The sequence below is a fragment of the Pangasianodon hypophthalmus genome, chromosome 18 (genome assembly GCF_027358585.1).
Source record: "Pangasianodon hypophthalmus isolate fPanHyp1 chromosome 18, fPanHyp1.pri, whole genome shotgun sequence".
NCBI lineage: Eukaryota > Metazoa > Chordata > Actinopteri > Siluriformes > Pangasiidae > Pangasianodon > Pangasianodon hypophthalmus.
This window is the reverse complement of record NC_069727.1, coordinates 10,822,172-10,845,644: the sequence shown is the minus strand read 5'-3', so window position 1 is coordinate 10,845,644 and position 23,473 is coordinate 10,822,172. Positions and strand designations below refer to the sequence as shown.

The 23,473-nt window shown below is 37.6% G+C and overlaps 1 protein-coding gene across 1 annotated transcript in view; it reads right to left on the bottom strand.

The window, feature by feature from the left end:
- The window catches only part of nell2b (neural EGFL like 2b), a 64,895-nt gene that overhangs the window by 37,095 nt on the left and 4,327 nt on the right, over positions 1–23,473 (bottom strand). The window contains exons 3-9 of the mRNA XM_026922638.3: positions 9,792–9,942; positions 4,252–4,425; positions 4,064–4,160; positions 3,744–3,816; positions 3,508–3,590; positions 2,605–2,733; positions 2,369–2,471 (exon numbers count right to left, since the gene is read on the bottom strand). Of these exons, the coding sequence (XP_026778439.1) occupies positions 2,369–2,471; positions 2,605–2,733; positions 3,508–3,590; positions 3,744–3,816; positions 4,064–4,160; positions 4,252–4,425; positions 9,792–9,942 (810 nt within the window). The remainder of the gene's footprint in view (positions 1–2,368; positions 2,472–2,604; positions 2,734–3,507; positions 3,591–3,743; positions 3,817–4,063; positions 4,161–4,251; positions 4,426–9,791; positions 9,943–23,473) is intronic.

The window sequence follows — 23,473 nt, the reverse complement described above, 5'->3', positions numbered from 1 at the left end:
TTAGATCAGTTAGAGTTCCACTGAGTTAAGTAAGAGATTTAGTGATTAATCAGAGTCATTCAGTTTGTTTATTGAAACATGTTGCTGCTCAGCTCCACATTATCTTTGAATTATTGCATGTTTGTGTTTGGAGGATTTGGTGCGTTCCCTGTGTGATGGCAGCGAAGTTAACTTGGATGTAAATTTGATGGACTACGGGTTAGACTGAGTACAGACAGCAGACAGAGAGAGGGAGAGATGAAATAAGAAAAGCAAAAGAGGAATGAAGGAAACAAAACTGCATAAAAGGTCAACAGAAAGTGTAGTTTACAGCAATCATAATTCATTCATCTTCAGTAACGGCTTAATCATGGTCAGGGTGGTGGTGGATCCGGAGCCTATCCTGGGAGCGCTGTAGCCAATCCACCTGCCGCCATGAATTTTGGGTTATGGGAGTAAACAACAGAACCCAGAGAACACAATCATAATAAAATGTGTATTTCTTTATGTTCTAATGCTGTTAGTGTAATCTATGATAAGCTTGTTTAATCTATACTTTGGATTCTGGAAAAAAAAACACTATATACCCAATAATAAAAGGTATTTGCTTTATCATCAAATAGACAGAAAGTGTTTGTACAATGTTTCTGTCTTTTTTTTTTACTAACATTAGTACACATTTGTATGTTACCTGTTTTTTTTAGTCCAAAAGGCCCTTTTAGGCTAATTATAAAATTATACACGTAAAGGCCATTTAGTCCACTTACAATGAAAAAAACAGACATTTCAAAATATTGAAAATATTATTGAAAGAAAAAAACAAGCATTTTTCAGATTGTTTTAATTTTTCAGATTGTTTTAATCCTGATAAGACCTGGGGTCTCAATTATCTCATTATCTCATTATCAAAACATGTATAGAACAACTTCAAAATTTGTTCGTACAAAAAGCCAGTATGCAAAAGTATTTATCACATGTGTATACACACAGGTGTACACAATGGATGGTGATAAATCCCACACACTCTAAATTGATGTGCTAATGCATGGTCACACCCATTACCATAAAGAAACGCCCCCAAATCACCATATATGGTAATTAACTTCCATTTAAAAAAGCTCAAGCCATTGTGGATGACATACAGCAACGTCAAATGGTCAAAGAAAATTAACTTGAAGTTGACAATGAAGTAGAACTAGTGTTGCACAGCGTAGAGTAAAAAAAGTGGTTTATTTGGTACTTTTTATGAGTGGTGGCCTAAGAAATAAATACAAAATATTTATGCATGCATGCATCACTATTCGGCTCATAGATGGTTAGAAAATGGTGGACCTGTCTCAAATTTTTCATGTATGGTCAAGAGTGTGTGTAAACATATGCACATCTTCAAGCACGAGAAAAACTTGATAATTCACATTGTATGCATAGAACCATGCATATACATGGTTTACGCATAAAATTACGCATACACGCGGTTAATAAATGAGACTCGTGGTATGTAGGTGACGGTTTTTGTAGACACAGCAGCAATGTAAGCAGCATTGTTCACACACTCGCCTGCGTACCCTATGTACGTCTGGAGGATTTGAAGCGACATCCACAAGATGGCATGTCAAAGCCAAAACATCCCTCCTGTCAGGTTTCCATGTCGACCTGTAAAATGTTTACCAATCTCATGTTGACTATTTTGGGACACTTATTTGTCTCTGTGCAGCAGAGAGGGCAGCATTTAAACACATAGACCAGCTCTGTTCCTTTCTCGTTAACACCATCCTCTGTGGTCGTAATTGCTGTCATGAGCTGCATCTCAAATAGAAAATTATGATAATGTAGAAAATTAGATGATTATTGAGAAAAAAGACGACTGGTAAACAGATCTTTAGGTAGAGTTGAAGGCTGAATGAAAGATTTTTTTCAAATTCAGAGATTTTTTCAAATTCATATTCAACTGATATTCCTTTAACAGGAATAGCCGGTAGATAATATCAATTCATACACAAAAACTGTCTAGAATAATATAAAAGAACGCAATTTCAGACACAGCTCTAGCTAGTTAACTCTGCTCGCAGTCATTGCGTCATGCTATACTGCTCCCGCTATTTACTGTATGTAAATATGTTATTTTTTCGAGCACGGAATGAACACAGGACATGCACAGCAGCCATCCTGTGTACGCCTAGTAAGTTACTTAGCCTGAGTTGGTGAAAATGTGAAAAATAGAATTTCTAAATGCAGTACATGTCTCTCCTGAACTGTCTCCGGTTCCCCAGCACCCACCATGTAACACAGGCTCCCAAAGAGTGTTTCATCAGCAGCTAACAGCTTCCATCCAGTTTTAGCTCAATCTCCGTGAGTGTGTGTTAGTGTGTGTTTACGAGTGTATACTCACGCTGACACTCTTTACAGCACGCTCCAGGAATGTAGGCTGGTGCGGTATCCGGAGGACACTGAGGTGCAGGACAGAAGATGCTCTCACACTCAACACTGCCATTCTACAGAGTACAAAAGGTTAAGACAAACCCACCTCTGTTAGCATAAACAGTGCTAACCTTTTGCATTGCTTCGAAGACTAAAATAGATTTTGTGCTATTTATTTATAGGAGCCAAAAAAAAAAAACCTCATACCAAACACGTGCAGTTCTTGCATCCATCTATCCAGACATCCTCGTCTCTGTAGATCTCTCCGTTAAGCGAGCAGGTCCTCTCACAGTAACAGCCATCCAGAGTCTTCATTCTTTCTTCTGCATGAGCGAGCTGCAACCGTACACGACAATATTACATGATGAGAGGAGAGAAGAAGAAAGTGTCACTATATCAGACACCTGCACAGATGTTCGAACCGGTTTAAAGAGCGTAGACTCGTTTTTAACTTGTAAGGATGAGGGGAACACCTAAAAAGTATAACGTAACACTACTGTTTTGTTTTTTACATTACTGTATACACACACACACACACACACACACACACGTTTCTCTGTAATGAACAATAAACCTAAAGCCTGTTGAGTGAAATCTAATTAATAATGATCAATTTGTTGAATTCTAGAAATAATTTTTGCAGAATGCTTTAAGAAATTATTCATAAATAATTTTATTTATTTAAATAATTTATTGATAAAGTTCTAAGTCTGTATTACTCATCTGTTCAGAAAAAGGAACTATTATTTCTAGAGAGAAAAATAATGAGCTGAAATGAAATGAAATGAAATAATGATAATGAGCTATCAACATAAACACATAACTCTGGATCCTTTTTTATGATCATCCTTTAGTTTATGCCTGAGTGTAAAACTGGGGTGACATTTTTAATTTAGAAACAATCATCACAGTGTAGTTCACCTTTCAGTAAGTAACGAAATAATTTGTACATGCTACAAACTAAATTATGTAGAAAATGTATGTTTAAGCCTAATGTTTTTCGTTTATAAACATTATACATTTTCTGCTTTAATACATGACTACAAATTAAAATGTGCTACTCGGTCAGTAGGCAATCTGGGATACTCAGTACAGTAAAAATACAGATACCTTTCCAGATGTTTTGGCCAAAATGTCCTGTAGCTCCATGATTTTCTGTACCAGACCATGGAAATCATTGCAGGTTGGACAAGCTGAAACATCAACAGAGGGGAGCTTATTTTATTTTATTTAGAATATTTAAAATGTATTATTGCTCATTTTAACTTATTCTGGCAGACAGGTTTATATGACCACACAAAGACATAAGAAATATGAATGTGTACTTTGCAGTGATGTGCACTCACTGCGGTTCAGATCAGGACACTGTGAGATGTATCCTTGAGGCATGAACACCAACTGAACCTCCTGCATCACACCCTAGGAATGGGAATTAGGCATAGAGAAAAATAAATATGGACACACAGAGTGTAACAATAATAATTATTCACCGTCATGGTCTAATAGAAGTTCATTAACATCAGCATTTTGACAGAAGCTGGCTTAATCACTGTCTCACATGAAAATGAACAAATGAGCTTCCTTTAGCAAAATAGGACACTTCACTGGCATGGCAAAGCATGTCCAAATATAAATCATACAGAGCTGAAGTCAACGCAATTCATACCTTAAAGAATCCATGAACGTTATTTCTTTGCCCAAGCCACACAGTTGTACCTGCAGGAATGTCCATAGATGGTGTCTCCACAATCCTCTCATAAATTCTACAAAGAAAATTTTTGTCATTTGTTTCAAAGTATGCTTGCTAGATCAAGTGATAATGTCGTATAAAAATAATGTCACCATCTTGCCCACCTGCTGCAGTCCACATAAAGCACCAGCTGAGTAGTGCTGAGTGTCAGGGCCACTTTATGCCAGCGAGCATCTGCGAGGTTGTAGGGGAAAATCTCTGTGCGGTTCTGCTGTTCTGCTAACCAGTAGTGCAGCCGGATTTCACTGCGCTGCCCGTTGCTCTCCAGCTCGAGGTACCTGCATGTTTGATTCGCTTCAATTTAGTGCACAGTAAAAGAAATACATTCTTATATCTTTATATAAGTAGTACACTTTCCACGGCTCTGTTGGATTCTCGATTATGATTGGTCAGAAGGTGTGGATTAGATTTCTACAACAGCACCTCTGACAATAGTTCGGGCTGTAATTCAAGTCACAGGGCACGTGTTTTTATTTAACAATGAAAAAAGTACATGTTGCTCTGGTAAGGCATTATGTAAAGAGACATTTAACGTTTATGAAAGAAGACTTCAGTCTGTGTCAGTGCTTTATAACATAAGTAGAGCTGTTTCTTTAGAGAGAGCTTCAGATAATGTTCAAATCAAACATCAGAATAGGATAAATGTGATCGCAGTGACTTTGCCAGGGCTAGTTTTTTGTGAGTATTTAAGAAACTGGTGACCTCATGGGATTTTCATGGACAGCAGTCTGTAGAGTTTACACAGAATGGTGCCAAAAAGTTGACAGGAAGGCTATGGTCAACTCAAGTAATCACTCATTACACATACAGTTGGTGGAAAAGCATCTCAGAATACACAACACACTGAGCCTTGAAGCAGATGGGCCACATCAGGTCCCATTTCTGTCAGTCAAGAACAGGAACTTAAGGCACAGAGTCACCAACTGGATAGCTAAAGATTGGAAAAATATTGCCTGGTCTGATGAATCTCAATTTCTGCCACAACATGCAGATGGTAGGGTCATAATTTGGTGTCAGCATAAATCTATGGACCCGACCTGCCTTGTGTCAACATTACAGGCTGGTGGGGGTGGTGGTGTAATGGTGCGGGGAATGATTGTTCGGCACACATTGGACACCTTAATACCAATCAAGCATCAGCAGCAGCCTAGCTGAGTATTATTGCTGACCATGTGCATCCCTTTATGGCCACAATTCACCATTTGGCAAAGCACCTCAAACTGGTTCCATAAACCATAAATATGACAGTGAGATCAGTGTACTTCAGTGGCCTCCTGAGTCACCAGATTTATACTCACCATCCACTTTAATAGGTACATAGGAACACCTGTACCCCTGCTCATTTATGCAGTTATCTACTGTATGCAGCCAATCATGTGGCAGCAGCACAATGCAAAAAGTTATGCAGATACAGGTCAAGAGCTTCAGTTAATATTCATATCAAATATCAGAAATAAAGTGATCTGTGACTTTAACCGTGGTATAGTTGTTGGTGACAGATGGGCTGGTTTTGAGTATTTCAGAAACTGCTGATCTCCCGGAAATTTCACACACAACAGTGAGAAAAATAAAAAACATTGAGTGAGTGACAGTTCTGTGGGTGGAAACGCCTTAAGAGAGAGCAGAGGAAAATGGCCGGATTGGTTCAAGCTGCCCGGAAGGATATAATAACACATCGCCCTTTACAACGGTGGTGAACAGAAAAGCACTGGACCACACTGGGTTCCACTCCTGTCAGCCAAGAACAGGAATCTGAGGCTATCATGGGAACAGACCCAGCCAAGCTGGACAGCTGAAGATGGGGAAAAGACCAGGTGATTTTTTTTTAATCTGATCTTCAATTCCAAATGCAAATGCCATATTTAAAAGCATCTCTAGACCTTTTATCTGCTTACTTGTAAGTGAAATAATGTAGGAATAACACATACCTGGTGTTATGGAACAGTTGAGCAAATGTAAATATAAAAAGCACTGTAATTCCTACACCTTTGAGATCATATCCATTATTTAATTTCAACTCCAATATTATGTGGTAGACAGCTGAAATAACAATAACTTTGTTAGTGTCCAAATATTTATGTACCAGACTATATGTGGTTTTAGGCTTTCCAGTTCTGCAAAAAAAATAAATAAATAGTGTGGTGACAACAGTCAAAATTTTAATGAAACCTAATTTTTTTGACAATTTGGTTTGAACTGGGTTTGAACTTTGGTTTAAAATAACACACTTTAGGACCAACTGTAACAATATGGGCCGGTTCTAAAGACACTGGATCTTGCTCTATGGATCTGAAGCAGATGCATCATCTAATAATTATAATAATAATAATAATAATAATAATAATAATAATCCTCTATGTTTGTTGTCTGGGTAGTAAAGTTACCCATAACTGATTTGCCAGATCAAAGACATTATTCTAAATATGCTCCTGTGTCAAGAACATTTATTCTGTAATCAATATGGGTTTTATCTATTCATGTTTTGCCTAAAACAAAGAACATTCTCACTTAGAAATGATATTACTGCAAAATTAACAAGGTATCCATTCCTCTAAAGGAGCTTTATGGAACACTGTGAGAAAGAAAGCAGGAAGTAAAAGTAATTAGCTGGGGGTAAATGTGATTAACATTGCTTGGGGTGTTCACACATGGCTGCCTTCACCACAGACACATCAATCAGTGCAGTTACAGGCTTGTGATTACAGTGCCAAAGTTTAAAAATGACAGCTAAAAAATTATGTACAGATGTGGCTCATAATTAATATGGACACATTCGGAATCTCTGGGCATCTTTCTAGCTATTAAGCCTCAGTGTGGTACCAATCAATTAAATTAAAGCACATACATCCAGCTGGTCATTAAACCATCACCCTGTCTGGCTCTGTGTGTCTGATTATTTAACTATATATTTTCCCATTGATCTGCCAATCCATCTTCATGACAGCAAGGACCCATGCAGTCAGATATTCAGTCGAAATCAGAGGATCTATCAATCAAACTTGACAATCAGCAATACCTGCCTAATCATTGCCTAACCCTTTGACATACGATCACAATTCTGCAGTTGGGTCAGCATGGTGAAGTAATTATAAGTGTCTCCTGGTACTGCGAACCATGAGGAATTTAGTGGTGTGTATGTGTATGTGTGTGTGTGTGTGTGTGTGTCTGAGTGTTGGTGAAGAAACATGGATCCTTGAGCCCCTGTGTTATGAGCATGTTGACCTTAAAGTTGAAGGGTAATCAATATACTATGTGTGTAAGAAATGTCTCTTGACCCAAATCAGAGTCATTACACACATGCCATGATCAGAGTGGCTCCCTGTGTCAGCATTAACTCTAAAAATGATAGGGCAACATTTTAGTGCCCTAAAGCAATTTTCACATTCTCAAAGATGACTGTTTTGTCATTTGATCATTTGATAAAGATGTTTTAGAAAATTCAAATAAAAATAAAAATTCAAACATATAGCTTTAAAATAATCAGTTATTAGTACAGTGCTTCAGAATAGAAATGCACAATATGCTTGTTTGTGATTAAAATCTTTGATGAGTTTAAGTATAAACTAAAACTAGAGGAGTAAAGATAATGCCACTATCTGTATCAGATTTGTGCTCTAAATATCTCTACCTGTATTGCAAATTAAACCCAAAGTGGGTGTAATAATAATAATAATAATAACCATACCACTAAGGAAACAATCAAAAACACTTTGAAAAAAAACAAGTGTTAAAAATGCCAGCACTGTCAGCACGGTCTATGAATTCTGGCTCTGAGAGTTCCTCAACCTCAGCTACATCACTCGAGTTCATTATTGGTCTCAACTAGATAATGTGCACGGTACCATTTTATTTAATCCTGCTTGCGCATTTATTTTTTTTTGTTTGTACTTGCCTTCAGTATTTCTAACAAATTTCATTAGCTCTATTTCCATACTATAAATGATACTTGTAGCCTAATTTAATCCACTGTGACCCTGACCAGGCAGTTACTAAGGATACTGTAAATGCTTCACGCAGGGCCTCATTTTCATGAGAGCTACATATCTGATGAAAAAAGCCAAATATGTAGCAGTGCACCTCCTATTCGTACCTGTATTTATATCTGTTCATTCCAAATAACATATTCATATTTGGTTCGCTTGATCTTTAGCTCATCAATAATATTCCATGGCTTGTGGCTGATCTCTTTGGTTTCACTGTTGACAAAGATTATCCTGACAAAATGACGCTTGAATAGATTTCATTTAAAGGCGGATTCATAGTGGCCTATAAATTGGTTATGTATGTTTTGTTGTATTGTTTAAGTCAGGATCAATCTCATTTGTAATATGTATGTACAGTCCACTCTGCGCATGTATAGTGAGGAGGCTGGTGACCTTAAAGATCAGCTTCAGAATTGCAGTTTAGTTGGAGCCGTTTCAAAATCAAATATTAGATACCACCTCCATAACAACAAGCTGTTTGGATGAGTTGCAAGTAAGTTGCCCTTCCTGAGAGAACGGACAAAATGCAGCTCCTGAACTTCCAAGTATGTGGAACCACACATGCAATCATGTATTGCTGTCAGATGAGACCATAATCAAACTTTTTAGCCATGAACACTATCATCATATTTGGTAACAAAGGGGACTGCATACAAGGAAAAGCATCTGATAGCCTATTATAAATGTGGGGGTGGATCAGTGATGCTTTGGGGCTGTTTTGTGGCTGAAGGTCCAAGCTTGGGAAAATTTCACCAAGTACAAGGATATTTAAGAACAAAACTTGTTTGTCTCTGGAGGTTCTCCAGCCCTGGGTTTTGCTCTTGTGTGATCTGGAAGCTCTGAAATGCTGTGGCACCAAGTGATGAAAAAAATCCACACCTCTGGAGTTACATTAACACTTCCATCAGGATGTTATGTAAAACTTTTAGGAGTAGACTGCAGTTGCATCAGATTCCATTTATAGTGATTTAGAGGGATGCCTTAATACTGATACTGGAACTTCAGCATCCTTCCACAATACAAGTAGCCTGATAAACCCCTTAAACATAAAACTCAGCATGAGGAGTTTGTTACTGTTCCTGATGATCAGCTGCAATGAGGGATTCTGATGTAATGAAATATAAATGTGTTTTATTTACAGTTGGGATTTTATGGAAGTGTTTTTCCGAAGTGAAGCAAAACACGCTCATCTCAACTGTGACCCTACTCGAGCCAAGCTAACTAATGTAGCTAGCTAATACACTTCATTTAAAAATCAACTAGCTAATGTTATAAAGAACAAACCTACTAGCCTAAGATCATGCCTGTATGATTTTCATAGCCATTATTTAAACCAGCAAAATCTAAACAGAGCTGGTTTAATCAATCCCTAAAGTAAGCTACTCATTTCTGTATCTGTATCTGTATCCGTATCTGTATCGATGAATACCAAAAACATGTACTCGAATTTGGTCTGAAAACTGCTACAGATGCATCCCTATTTATTTAAAACAAGAACTTATTGCAAAATGGAGTGCAGCTAGCACTTAAGACCCTGTATAATATGACTTTTTTAGATGTTTGAGGCACTGTATGACTCCATGTGATTTGTTACAGCTTTACTATAATCAGGATTTCTGACAGTTTCCTCTTCCACTATCTCATTTCAATGCAGAATGTACCTTTGTTCTCCATGATGGATGGACAGCAACACACCCGAGTTGAATTTATCTTGTCTGAGTGTAAGCAGTAGGGTGATCTCCACTCTGCCTCTGAGCTTCTGCAGAATTCGCTCTGCAACTCCTGCTGAGGCTCGCACACTCCTCCTCGTCCCTGTGAAAGAGAGAGAGAGAGAGAGAGAGAGAGAGAGAGGATCAACAGTACAGTTTATAGCACAAGTGCAAAAAATAAGGCATAAGACCTATGCATTACATATTTTTGGTATATTTATTATGAGCTGTGGTTAGACATGCTAATCAGCTCATCCCATTCCTTTTACACAGGAGTGTGTGAAGAAATGACAATTCCATAATGATATACAATTCAATTTACACTGCTTTTTTAGAACCAGATGGCTGACATGAATTATTGGGTAAGAAAGGTTATAAAAAAAATTTGTCTTTGTGTAATTAGCGTAATCACACATTGACAATATGGTACAAATCAAAGTTTTATTTGAAGTAAATGTATTTCACTTTAAATAAAACTTCTGTGGTTCAATTCAGAGCTCAGGTACACTAAAAAAAGCTAACTGAATTTACTTAATTCAAATTGGTTCTGCGCGATTGAACTAAGTTACATTAACACAATTTGTTTTCACACATCCAACATGATTTAATCATGAATTTTCAAAGCCTAGAATAAAATTCAACTCCACACTCTCACCCAACCTGAGGCTCAAACCCAGACTGCTAGGGTTCTGCAACAGCCACATTACTGCTGCACTATTCTACCACATCACCACATTGTGTTGATTTAATACTATAGTTATAGATCCTGTCACTGTCAGCATCCTCATGAGATTTCATAATGTAATTGGTTTACATTAATACTATGTGAATTGATCACGCTCATTCTACATAATTCAATCTAGTAATTTGAAACTTGTTTAAATTAAGTTTAGTATAAGCAATAAAATCACATTTTGAGAAACATAATATTTTTATATAAACTATTTGTAATAGTTTTTCTTAAGTCTTCCAGTGTACTGTTCATGTTGAGTTTCTATGAATGTTCTCTGTGTCCACATGGGTTTGCTCCAGGTTCTCTGGTTGCCTCCTACAACCTAAAAAAAAATAAAATTCAGTACATGAACTGGCTACACTAAATCACTACTAGTGGGAAATGAGTGTTCCCGAGATCCGGATCCATCGCATCCATGGCTAGAATAAAGTGGTTACTGAAGATGAGCATCACGAGGGCGCCAATAATTATGGACTGGAAATGAAAAATGCATTTTCTGTCTTCTCTATCACTTTTTTACGTCAGTGTTTTAGAGGCAGTATTCCAAGCGCAGCGTCCAAAATCATTCTGAGATGGAGATTCTGATATCAGGCTAATACAGAGATCCAACGGCAATAAACAAGGAAACAGGTCAGTGATGAATATAAAATGAGTAACAGAAAATAAGCACTATTACAGTGACACTATAATACAGACAATTTGCCCTGCATCTACAGGCTGCACGATCATAGCACTGTCATAGATTATGATGTTAAATGTAGTTTATAAAGTGGAAATATGTGAGTTCACTGGAAAAAAATTATATCTTATATGTAGAAAGTAAAAATATCTTGAATATAGGCAAATTCAACTAATATTTCTTTTCATTACATTGTTTTTAAACAAATATAAGATTATTAAACCTATTTCTAGACATGTTACTCAAGCTTGAAATGAGTACATATGTCTAGAAACAGGCTTAATGGTCATAAATTTGTTACATAATAATTTTCTAATGATAAATATTAGATTAACTCTCCTTTATTCAAGCCATCTTTACTTGTTGAGGTATCATTTTTGCAGTGTTGAATAAATTTCTGTGGATTTTGCAGCAAGACTGGAATGGTGGTGCTTTCACGCATTTCAATGAGTTGAATTTAAACCCCGGTTAGAACGGAAGTGGATCTGTTCTCTAAGATGCACGAATAACACCATCTCAGAAACATTTTCAGTGTGAAATGACCTTGATGCACTCTACGACAACAGTACTGTCACCATGGGAGGTACATGAAACATTATACCAACAATAACATTGTGATTATAACTGCTAATAACTCCTCCCAACAATGGCATAGAATTTGGTAAGTTTTATTAGTCATTTTATTGATTATTAACTAATAATATAATGTAAGGTGCATAATGATGCCTCTATATTTGTCTGATTCATGTTTAGTAGCCATGAATGGGCTCTGTTGGGGTCCCAACAGATCAGGAGCCTATCCTGGAAACACAAAGGTAGAGCAATTCAAAGCAATTCAAACAAATCCATAAATTAACACAACCACAACTAGCCATTCAATTAGCATAAAAGAAATGATGCCATATAAAAGGAGAAAGAGCTAGTGTGTATGTGTTCGCTGTAATGGCTGATTTACTGGAAGAAAATTTGGCTGTTTTACTGGAAGATTTACACACTGTGTTATTTTCAGCTCTTTGCGAGCTTTGCCTTTTTATGGAATTTTGTGGGTATCAGTAAATGTATATCAGCTGTGCTGTGAATGTACTTTGTGCTTTAAAGGTGATTGGCATTTACCAGCATATTCATGCAAGTACAAAGAACATCAGCATTACTAAAATCTGGTGGAAATTTATATTTACACGTTACATTTACACATCACATTACACTTCACTAAATGACTGATGCACTATATGACCAAAAGTATGTGGACACCCGACCAATCACACCCACATGTGATATGAACAGTTTTGCTATGATGGCTTAGGGCTACAATTGCTATGATAGCTTTAGGTCTGCAATTGCCACAAACAGTTTTGCACTCAAGTCTCCATCAGTAAACAGTTCAACAAAATAGACTTCATGTGAAAACTATACTATATTTTGACCATGTAGTACACAGTTATAGAAGGAAATTATTTATAATTGTACTATCTGGTTCCTCTCAAGGTTTCTTCCTCATATTGACTCAAGGAGTTTTTCCTTGCCACCGTCACCTCTGGCTTACTCATTCGGAATAAATTTATAAATATAAAATTTATATCCTGAATTTATATATTTCTATAAAGCTGCTTTGTGACAATGTCCATTATTAAAAGTGCTACACAAATAAAATTGAATTGAATTGAATTCTGAACATTCCATTCCAGATTTAGACACCTTTTGCTGTTATAGTAAGCTCCACTTTTCTGGGAAGGCTTTACACTAGATTTCTGGGCGTGGTTGTGGGGATTTGTGATCATTCATCCACAAGAGCATTATTGAGGTCAGGTACTGATTTTGGGCAAGAAGGACTGGCACACAGTCAGCAACCCAAAGCTGTTCATTGGGATTGAGGTCAGGGCTCTGTGCAGGCCATTCGAGTTCTACACCAGCCTTGACACCCCATGTCTTCATAGAGCTCGCTTTGTGCACAGGAGCATTGTCATGCTGGAACAGGTTTGTGCCTCTTAGTTCCAGTGAAGGGAAACTGTAATGCTACAGCATACAAAGACATTCTAGACAATTGTGTGTTTCCAACATTGTGGCAACAGTTTGGAGAAGAACCACATATAGGTGTGATGGTCAGGTGTCCACAACTTTTGGCCATTTTCAACTCTGACTCTATCTGCCCTCTGGGCCTGCCAGATCTTTTCCTCTGCTTAGGGCCTCCTTCACCTGAGAATCACTCGCTGCTTCTGAGGATGGCCGCACATGTATAGCCAAGACTGCCAAGAGTTTGGTACCATACAGATATCCTTAAGATGGCTGTGGATGATCTCGCATGGGTAGCCTAAAGACTGCACTTACTAAAAACAGTTTACACTCAAGTCTCATTCATTATTCAGTGGATAACTTCACTCTGATACTATTGATTTAAAGCTAAAAACACCAATGAAATCAAAAATGACTGATGCTCATCTGAAGCGCCTTCCAATGCACTTTACACTGCTTGACTTTATAGCATATAGTTGTGGATGAGTAGTGATTCATAATCGCTCTATCTAATGTCACTCAGAGGATGGATTTCCTCTGAGACTGGGTCCTCTCAAGGTTTCTTCCTCATGTCATCTCAGGGAGTTTTTCCTTGCCACTGTCCCCTCTGGCTTGCTCATTAGGGATAAATCTAAATCCATATCCGGATTTCTGTAAAGCTGCTTTGTGTCAATGTCCATTGTTAATTGAATTGACTTGAATTGAGTTGAATTGAACTGGATATTTTCTTTGTTCTTGTAGTCTAGAGCTTTAATACAGAAGACTGACAGCTTGGAAGCAGCATTGATGGCTAATGCTTGAACAGTGAAGGGCTCAGATGAAGGAAGTACAGCAGATGGACAGCTATCCATAGCAGCTTTGAGCTCTAAGGAGCTATGATGAGTGCAGTTGAGAAAATCTGAATGCATGAGTCACTGTCCAAATGGTAATACTCTAAATAATCAGGACCAAACAAAATGGAAAACATCCTAACATCCAAACAAGCCATTTTTGCATTCATAGAACAAAGCTAACTTGATACGACAAATTGTGAGCCACATCCGTTCCAACTCTGACACCAGTGTAGCACCAAAGCAAACCTGTCCATCAAAATTACAATCCCAGTCATAAAAAAATCAGGTGATATATACATATAGGTTGCTCCCTTGATAATTATAATATATACATTACCATCTACATTCAATCCACTAGCTCTCTCATATATTGTTCATCTATATCTTTAACACTATAAATACATCTAAGACATCTCACAATGCATCATGTAATAATCAAGTAATGTGGTTTCTCTGAAGTGATCAATCCAAAGGCTGCTTATTTTCACCTACTCCCAGCCACTGACGTCAACCAACACACATCCACAAATCAGCCACAGAGATTATACAAGATTGTGAGCAAGAGAGAAGTAACACACACAACTACACACACACGCGTGCACACACACACATGCAGAGAGAATGAGGTGGTGAGAATGGAGGTGAATGAGAAAAAGATAGAGTAAGCGAGGGAATATAGAGACAGTGTGTGTATAAAAGAGAAAGATAGAGAGATACATATATAGCTGGATAGAGAGAGAGAGAGAGCTGTCTCCTTTGGGAGGAGTGTTTAAATCAGCTCTGTGAAAACATTGTAGACGTTTGCCTTCTGCCTGTCCACACACTCGTTTACTGTTCCGCTCACACACACACACACACACACACACACACACACACAAGGAAAACAGCACATTTTCTGGTCATTATTTACACTCTGCCCTAGTGAGTCTCTAAACTGAATGAAATAAAGAGCTGAACCTAATCTGGTTTTCCAGACAGACAGACAAACAGACAGACAGACTTTGCTAATTTGTCTTCAAGCAAAGGTCATGTTATGTTAGTGTTCTGGTGGATTAGAGCTAACGCTAGGTATCTTTCATAATAGCTCCTAGCATGAGTTGAGCTTTAATTCTCAAGTATTACTGAGCCACCAATATTAATCTGCTGTTAAATACTTCTCCCATGTGTGTGAGCTTAACGTAGCCATATGGTCATAGCTTCATCTGCTAGCTAGCACCCAGTTTGCTAGCTGGCATAATGGATGAGAAATAATAAAGCCCTTTTCCAACCATGTGAAATCTGTGGCCCAATTCAAACCTGTTATTAACATCTAAATACAAGTGTTAAATGAGTCTTGTGATCCAATTACTCAAACGTGAAAGTATTCAGATGCATGTGGCCACATTATAAATGTAAAATATGTCTCAAATGCTAATATGTCCCAGACGATAGATTACAGTCCAGTAAGAGACAGCACATTAGTAAAAGTACTGCTTAGACAAATGGTACCGTATGTTTTTAATACTGGTCTATTAAGAAATACCGTATTAAATTTGGCAATAATGGTCAGCTATCAGACATAAAGAAATAGTATTATCTAGACAGAGTCATTTGTTTTAATCGTTGAAGATCAGAAGAATGGGAACAAAAATCAACCTGGGAATTTGTTCTAAAGTGGTCCCCTACATTTGTCCAAAATAACACGCAATGAAAATGTTTCGACTAGTAATACGGAACTGGGTGACACTAATGCACAGTTTCTGCTCTACTGGACCTTGCAAGGGCTTCCTCCTTGATCTGCCCATTTTAAGCATCACCTGCTTCCACATAAACAACAGCAATCAACAATAAACAGAAGGTGCAGCAAATTATCTAGATCATTTTGTATACTTGATTGACAAAAAATTATTCTGCTGTTAAATGATTTTAATGCAGGGTTCTGTTCAAACATCTTTCATTGGAATACAGCATTATTTAAAAAAGCATGATGGACAAGTGGATTATTAGTTGCCATTAAGGTAGTCATGAACAAACATGGGTCACAGTACAGGTGCTAACATTAGCTGAAATTAGCTAATGACACAAGGTAATGGGTAAGCTAACTAGCTGAAACTCATGCTTTATTAAATAATGCTGAATTCCAATGAAAGATGTTTAAGTTGATGAGGGAGAGACATGCTTTGCCATCCCAGCTTTAGCTCTGGGGGGTCAATGACCCAATAACCAATCACATATAGTGTCTCGTAGGGTGATTTCACACCTATTAAGCCAAATGAAAGCAAAATGATACTTCTGGTTCTATTTGGTTTAGTTTCACAATTGACTGTATAAACAAACCAAAAAGCAAAAGAAAACCAACGTGTTGGCTGAGGTATGTGATTTTTGTATCATATCCAGCTTTTATTTTCTCTTTTTCTATATCGATCCAAATATCCAGAACACATGGCATTTGTGCAGCACTTCATCTGTGTCATTTGGCTGAGTCTGTACTTCACAGTTCAGTTTGGCAGCTCACATCTACAGAAAAATGTGGCCCACAATCAAAATACATGTCATGTTTGGTTCACTTCCTGCCATCGGGTCAAATCACATTTTCACTGCAACAGAGCCATGATAGAGTTGGAACCTATCTGAGACCATCTGAGCGAGGTTATTTTGGTCCACACCCTAAGTGTTCTTAAGCGCCTAATCAAATCGGACCAAGGAGGAAATGTGCCATGGTTTGATTCAATGGACTAAACACTGCATATGTGCAAGCACCACTAGAGCTGGCCTGCTACTTGATATATTTGTGTGTGTGTGTGTGTGTGTCTGTGTGTATCTTCCCAAACTTCTCAATGGCCAGTCTTCCCCTTAATGCTGTCAAAAAGCTCAGAAAGCTTAAAAATCTCCTGGTAATCCTCTTAGACAAGACTGTGCAGGCTTTAAGTGATGCTCAATAGCGTAATGGGAAACAAAGGAAACAAAGCAGACTATCACGATTCAATAATGACAAGCACAGTTCACTACCTAAAACAATGTAACCATCCACTGCTGCTGTCTCAAGCTATTATCTCGATTTCCATCTCAGTGATGGGTTAGAGTCCATCCACAGTCTGCATTACTTCCCTGCTTTTTGTTGACTGAGTTTATAATCAATCACATCATGTCACCCTTCACAATAACTCATTCAAAATGCAGAGGGACCGGATAAAAGACGGCTGGCAACTAGGAATGAGCTGTGCACTCAAAGAAGTGTGCCTCTGTGTGATGGAAAATAATTACATATTTTTCAGGATTATATATTTCCAGGCCTCTGATATATAACAGTGGATGGAGAAGGATGACCTGGCATCTCCTTTTACAGCACCTTTTTAAAAATAATTAATCGGGACAATGTGTGCCAGTAAACCATTTCCAAACCATAACAAAAAAATCTGCCATCAAATGGATACATGCATAATTGTAAATTGATCATTTGGGCTGAAATACATGGGAACATGCTATAGTACTCTATTTTCTTTTCAGAAAAACATTGGTTTCAATATTAATATTATTTGGTGAAACTTTCTCTAGAGTGTCATGGTAGTGCTGAATACGGTGCAGAACTACACTACCCATCAGCCCGAGCACATCGCATGACCAAGTAACATACTTCACTGATCACCCGCACCTGTTTCCTGTTTCACCTAATTAGTGTCACTATTTAGGTTCTGGATTCTGTGTGTCTCGTTGTCTAGCTTTTGTCATTTGTAGTCGCGTCGTATGTTATTTAGCCCACGTTGTGTTCATGTTCTTGCCATGCATATCTAGTTCTTGTTTGTTTTGTTTCGTTTCATGTTGCTAGTCTTTGATTTCATGTGTTTCACTAACATAAATAGATTTCTGCACTTGCATCAGCCTCCTCTACCAATTCCTGACATACTGTAGAGCGAACAACAGAACTCAGTATTTTCCTGTAATGTCTAACACGACTGGGAAACAAGGCTTTTGCAATTTCATCAGCTCTCCACAATATTACACTGCTATCTAATTACGTTTACTCAATTATATTACTATAATTATATTATACTGTAATTATATTATATTACCAGACCTGCCAACCTTTATGCATTTTGCATAGGTGTTAGGAGTTCTACATCACTCAAAAAATATGCCAAAAGAGCGGCCATTTTCTGCTCAATAAAACGGAGATGAGCCATTCGACACATGACTCTGGAATATTAACCGATATTAACCGATACTCTCCGATATTAACCGATATTGATGCTATCTGGAAGCCCCACCCCCTTCCCCAGTCTCACATTACCTCTTCACAATTTTGAAAGACACCCTCACTTCCTGCCAAGGTAACTGGAGAATGTTTTGAGTTAATTAACACAAAATAAAATCTATCAATGAATATTTGACTTAGCTACCTTTAGATAGGACATATAGCTAACACCAGTTAGGTATATGTACTAGGGATGGCATGGTCATAAACCGGTCACAAACTGGTCATAAACTGCACTTTGTTTTTGTTTTTGTAAAAAAGATTAAGGAATTTGACCTAAAAATATTAAACAGTCCTACAAAAAAATGTAAATTCTAACACTTTACTAATAAATATAATGGTCATGATCATTAAATGATTAAATGCACGTTTTTTGGCTCTCCAAATACTTGAAGCAGGAGCAGCATCAATAGTGAAAAATGTCAGCCATTTAGACATTCAACGACTCGATTTGTAAAAAGATTATATGAAAATATACTGTTTACTATAGTACAGGGATTTTTTTCTATAGTTTACAGCACATTACTGCACAATCTGCACAAACCTAAAAAAATCCACCATTCAGCTGAGTTTTCACAATTGCCGCTGCCTGCCAGCAGTTCCTGACTACACAGCTGATATTATTGTGCCCTCTCTTAATCTACTTAAACCTGAAATTGAAGAAATGTTTGTTTTCTTGTCTAGTTTTTGATTAAATTGTTTACTACAATTTTGTAATTTCAGAAAAACCACAATCACACAAGCCTACGGAAAATATTTCTAAAAAGATCTTGTACCCACCAAAACATTTCAAGCTCCTTCATATTCTTAGGTTTCACATGTTGGCTGTCCCTTTCGATTCTGATGACAGTCTTTAAATGGAGTCAAAACCTGTAGACCGAGATTGCCAAAACACTGATTTTGTTTTTCTACAACCAGGTCTGTGTTGATTTGGGTGTACGTTTAGGGACATAATCATGTTGAAAGATCTATCTACAGCCAAGCCTTAACCATCTGACAGAAGGAATCAGAATTTATGATGCCAGTCAATCTTCACAAGAGTCCTTTGACCATCAGGCACAAGAAAAGTGGGGGAGGGTGGGTTCAAATGGTGGCATGGATGGAATGGAGGCTAAATATCCAGTTTAGCAGGAAAAACCTATATAAGCCAGACATTTACTTAGCTACAGAGTTTCCCACACAAATTTGTTACTTGGGCAGGGCACCCATGCATATCATCCACGGACAAGGTATATTTGATACTATATTCTTTTTATTAAGAGAGAGCAGAGAGATGGGGGGAGTGGCAGGAGAGCAGTAACCGTGGGATCCCTGTGGATGCTTGGATGTTCTTTGGGTTCTTCTTTGCCAATCCTCACAGTCCTCCTCGTTGTGTAGAAAAGGATTACGCTCATTGATACTATTCCTGACAGGTTCTAGGTTTTTGAAACTTGGCCTTGGTTGCGCCCAATGTGTTTTTTTTCTTTTAGATTAATCTTTTGCATCGATTGCCTGACTTCTATAGTGGGATTTTTCCCACTACAGAATGTTTTATGGTGGAAATCCATTGTCCTCTTTGTGTATTTTTGCTGCTGTTTGAGCTTTCCTTTACCAGGTTTCTTTCTCGCCAGGCCGGCCTTGTATGGTACGGAGGAGTGTTTGTTTACCTATTGCATTCTTTTAATCAGTCTCTACCTGTTATTACAAGTATATTAAACAGTACATGCCCTACTAACTTGTTACATCAACAATTATAACAAAACAGCAGTGAGCTCCACAACAAAACCGAACACGTATATAGGTAGAGCTAGCTAGTTCACTAACATCAGGATTATCTGCATTAAAAAGCTGGTTAACACTAGCTAAAGAACTAGTTTAACATTACGTTCATTTTTATGTTACACCAAGTTTGTTTTGTTTCACAAAATACTGGCAAGCTACAAAACAATGGCACAAAATACAACTATTGTTAGTCAATTAAAAAAGGTCAGCTTCTTCTATTTGTTATTGAGTTAGTGAACTAGCATTAGATAGATACTGGTGGGACTGATATTCATATCGCATTAAATATATGGTTCATGTAGGTGCTGCCAGAAAACCAGTTTTCTCTTTTGTGTTTTTTTTTTTATCCCAATGGTGATGATGTGTGATAATGTTGTCACATCGTACATACCCGCTCACGGCTCTACACCCAGTCAAGAGCACTGCAACTCTCACAGTTCCCAACCGGCCTCCATGTCATGTGACAAACTCCACACCCAGTCATTAAACTCGCAAGCAACCTATGGATCACAGTCACTGGACTTCTAAGTACACACACCTACTCTCAATTTAGATGAAATGAAAGATGTTCATTGCTAAGTCTCCTTCTTGTCTGGGATGTTACTGAGTCGCTGTATTTGCCTGCCTGGTTTAGTGGTATTGATCTAGGGATCTGGCAGTATTTAGTTGAGTTTCCATTTAGCTTGTCCAGTTTGTTTGCCTGACTTTATGCCTGTTGGTGTTGAGTACTGCCTAATCCTCCTGATTTGGTAACTTTCTGCACTTGCATCGCTCTCTCAATTGTACGTATCTGTCACGATACACGCAACTGTAACACAATGCACTGGTTGTCCGACAAGCAGTCAATAATCAATCACAGCACAGCAAAAATGAACAAACAGCATATCCAAACAGCTAAAGCAGAAAGGTGGAAATCAGGAGAAACAGCAGTCAAACATGTCAGAATTATCGTAATGCATTTGGCAAGACTTCGCAAAGTGTGGAGACAAACACGAGAGCTTAAATTGTGTCTGTAAATGAGATGCGTGATGTGTGATTGAGTGACAGAGTCAATATTCAGGTGAGGCTGCCCTTGGGCAAGATGGAGGGGTTTTTTCAGCCATGGATGTTACAGCAGTATCATATTTATACTTCAGGAAAACAAGGCATAGTCAATGGTGAAAATATAGTTTCTGGATACTTTTTTAATTTAAAAATAATAGATTTTTTTCAATTATGTCAAATATTTCTCAAATATTTTTTAAGGCAGTGAATAATTTTATATTTTGTCAGAGAAAATATTATTAAGAGAATGATATCTTTTAAAGGAAAGGTAAGTAGTTTCTTAATATTGAAATTTTTAATTGGAAAAAAAGTATACATATACATTTTTGCCCCTTCTCTTGAAGGGAGCCAATAACTGTGGCTTTGCAATAACTTTTTTTTTTTTTTTTAACAGCATGTTGCTTAACATACAACATGTCATTAAATCATCATCACTGAGCAAAATTTGATGTAAAAAATGGAACACTGGTGATGGCTGCCATGACTGTGTGGTTTGCACTTGACTGCCCTGTCATCTATGACTCATACGTAAAACAGCAAAACCCACAGCAACTCTTTCACATTCCTTTCATAAAACTGCACATATTTGCATCCGGTAAGTAATTCATGCATAATTACAATGACACAGCAAACAAAAGTCTCAGTTTCAGTTAATATGGGATTATCAAGGAGACATCAATCCTTCATTCTCCTTCGGAAGGTTCACCAGGAAACACTAGTTTTGTGTGTGTGTGTCTGTGTGTGTGTGTGTGTAGGAATGTTAGCTGATGTTCTGTCACTTTGAGCGAAGGCACCGGTAATGGGTACATGACTGCAGTAGAATAGATGGAAGGTCAGGATGATGTCATTAAAAGTAGAGATGAGGTGTACTGTGTCAGCTGGCAGACTGCCTCAAAACAGAAGTAACACACACACACACACACACACACACACACACACACACACTCAGCTAACATCCAGCCGCAGGCTTCAGTTTCAGATAGCCAGTAAATTAGCAGCAACTCGATCCTGCCTCTCAGAACAACGTCAAGCAGCTGCATTGTTTTTCGAGAGTGTTTGAAAAAGATCTCAAATCAATTCAATGGCTTGAGGTGATTGACGATGGGATTTGGAGTTACTGAAGGATTTCATCAAATTCATTAAATGAGTGAATTCATGTGCTCATCTTGAAGCATGCATGAGATGGTCAAGCCAGTTTGCCACTTTTCCTGTCAGTGTTGAATGACAGCACCTCTATTATCAAGTAAATAAAATCAAGGGACAAAGCTATGGAGATTAAACAGTATCTGTAACAGCGAGCATGAGGATGGTTGACCTGAGCATGTGGAGCAGTGTCAGTGAGTGTGATCATTAAAAATTAATGCGCACAGCGTCATGAATTGAAAGCTATTCACAAGCGTCTGCGAGTCAAGTTGAATCTTGGGACTTGGGATGGGAATAAGCCGTATTCCCATGTCTCCCATGTCTATGACTGGTCATTCTCAGCCAATCGCTGTCCTTCTGGAAACAACTCAGGTAAATTTAATCATCACTCAAATGCAAAATTATATGATTATTGCATTCTTATACAAAGGTAAATAAAATAAACTTGAACCATTAAAAAAATCCATTAATAGATGGAGTGAAGTTTATGGTGGATGGTGGTATTATGTTCAGTAGCTGAAATATGCCACCATTTAAAATGAATTTGGCCTGGAAACAATCACAAAACATTTATATCCTATTAGAAAATAAGGATTACTAGGATCTCTGTGGATAATTGCCTTTCCCTGTCAACAGTGTATGAGAAGTTATGTACAGGGCATTTACATTCATAGGGAAACTGAACAAATATATAGGCATCTAAATTAAAGTGATGGCCTTACTTGTTCATGTTAGCTAGCTAACAAAACATAAGGTATAACTGTATTCTACATACATTAGCTACACACTTATTTAAGTTGTTGTTGTTGCTAAGATGAAAGTGAAGTTTATTGCAATCTTCTTCCACAATTAAAAGGGATTTTCCATTGAATCAGATCAAGGGCTATGTTTCCAACTTAATTCAACTTGAGGAGTGTAGCTCCTGCAAGCAAAATGAAAGCAAAGCTATTATTATTATTATTATTATTATTATTATTATTATTATTATTATTATATGTTGCTATAATCCTAGTGGTTTCTGAAAGACACATAACATTAGCATTAGCATTCCTCCACTACAACTCTAACATTATACTTATCAGCTACAGTGCCACTGCTGATCTTATGTTCCCTACTACAAACTTGTGCATTTTATTTTGATTTTTCGCTTGCAGAATTTTGCATTGTTTTCACCCATTTTTGCCTACAGCAATTCATATC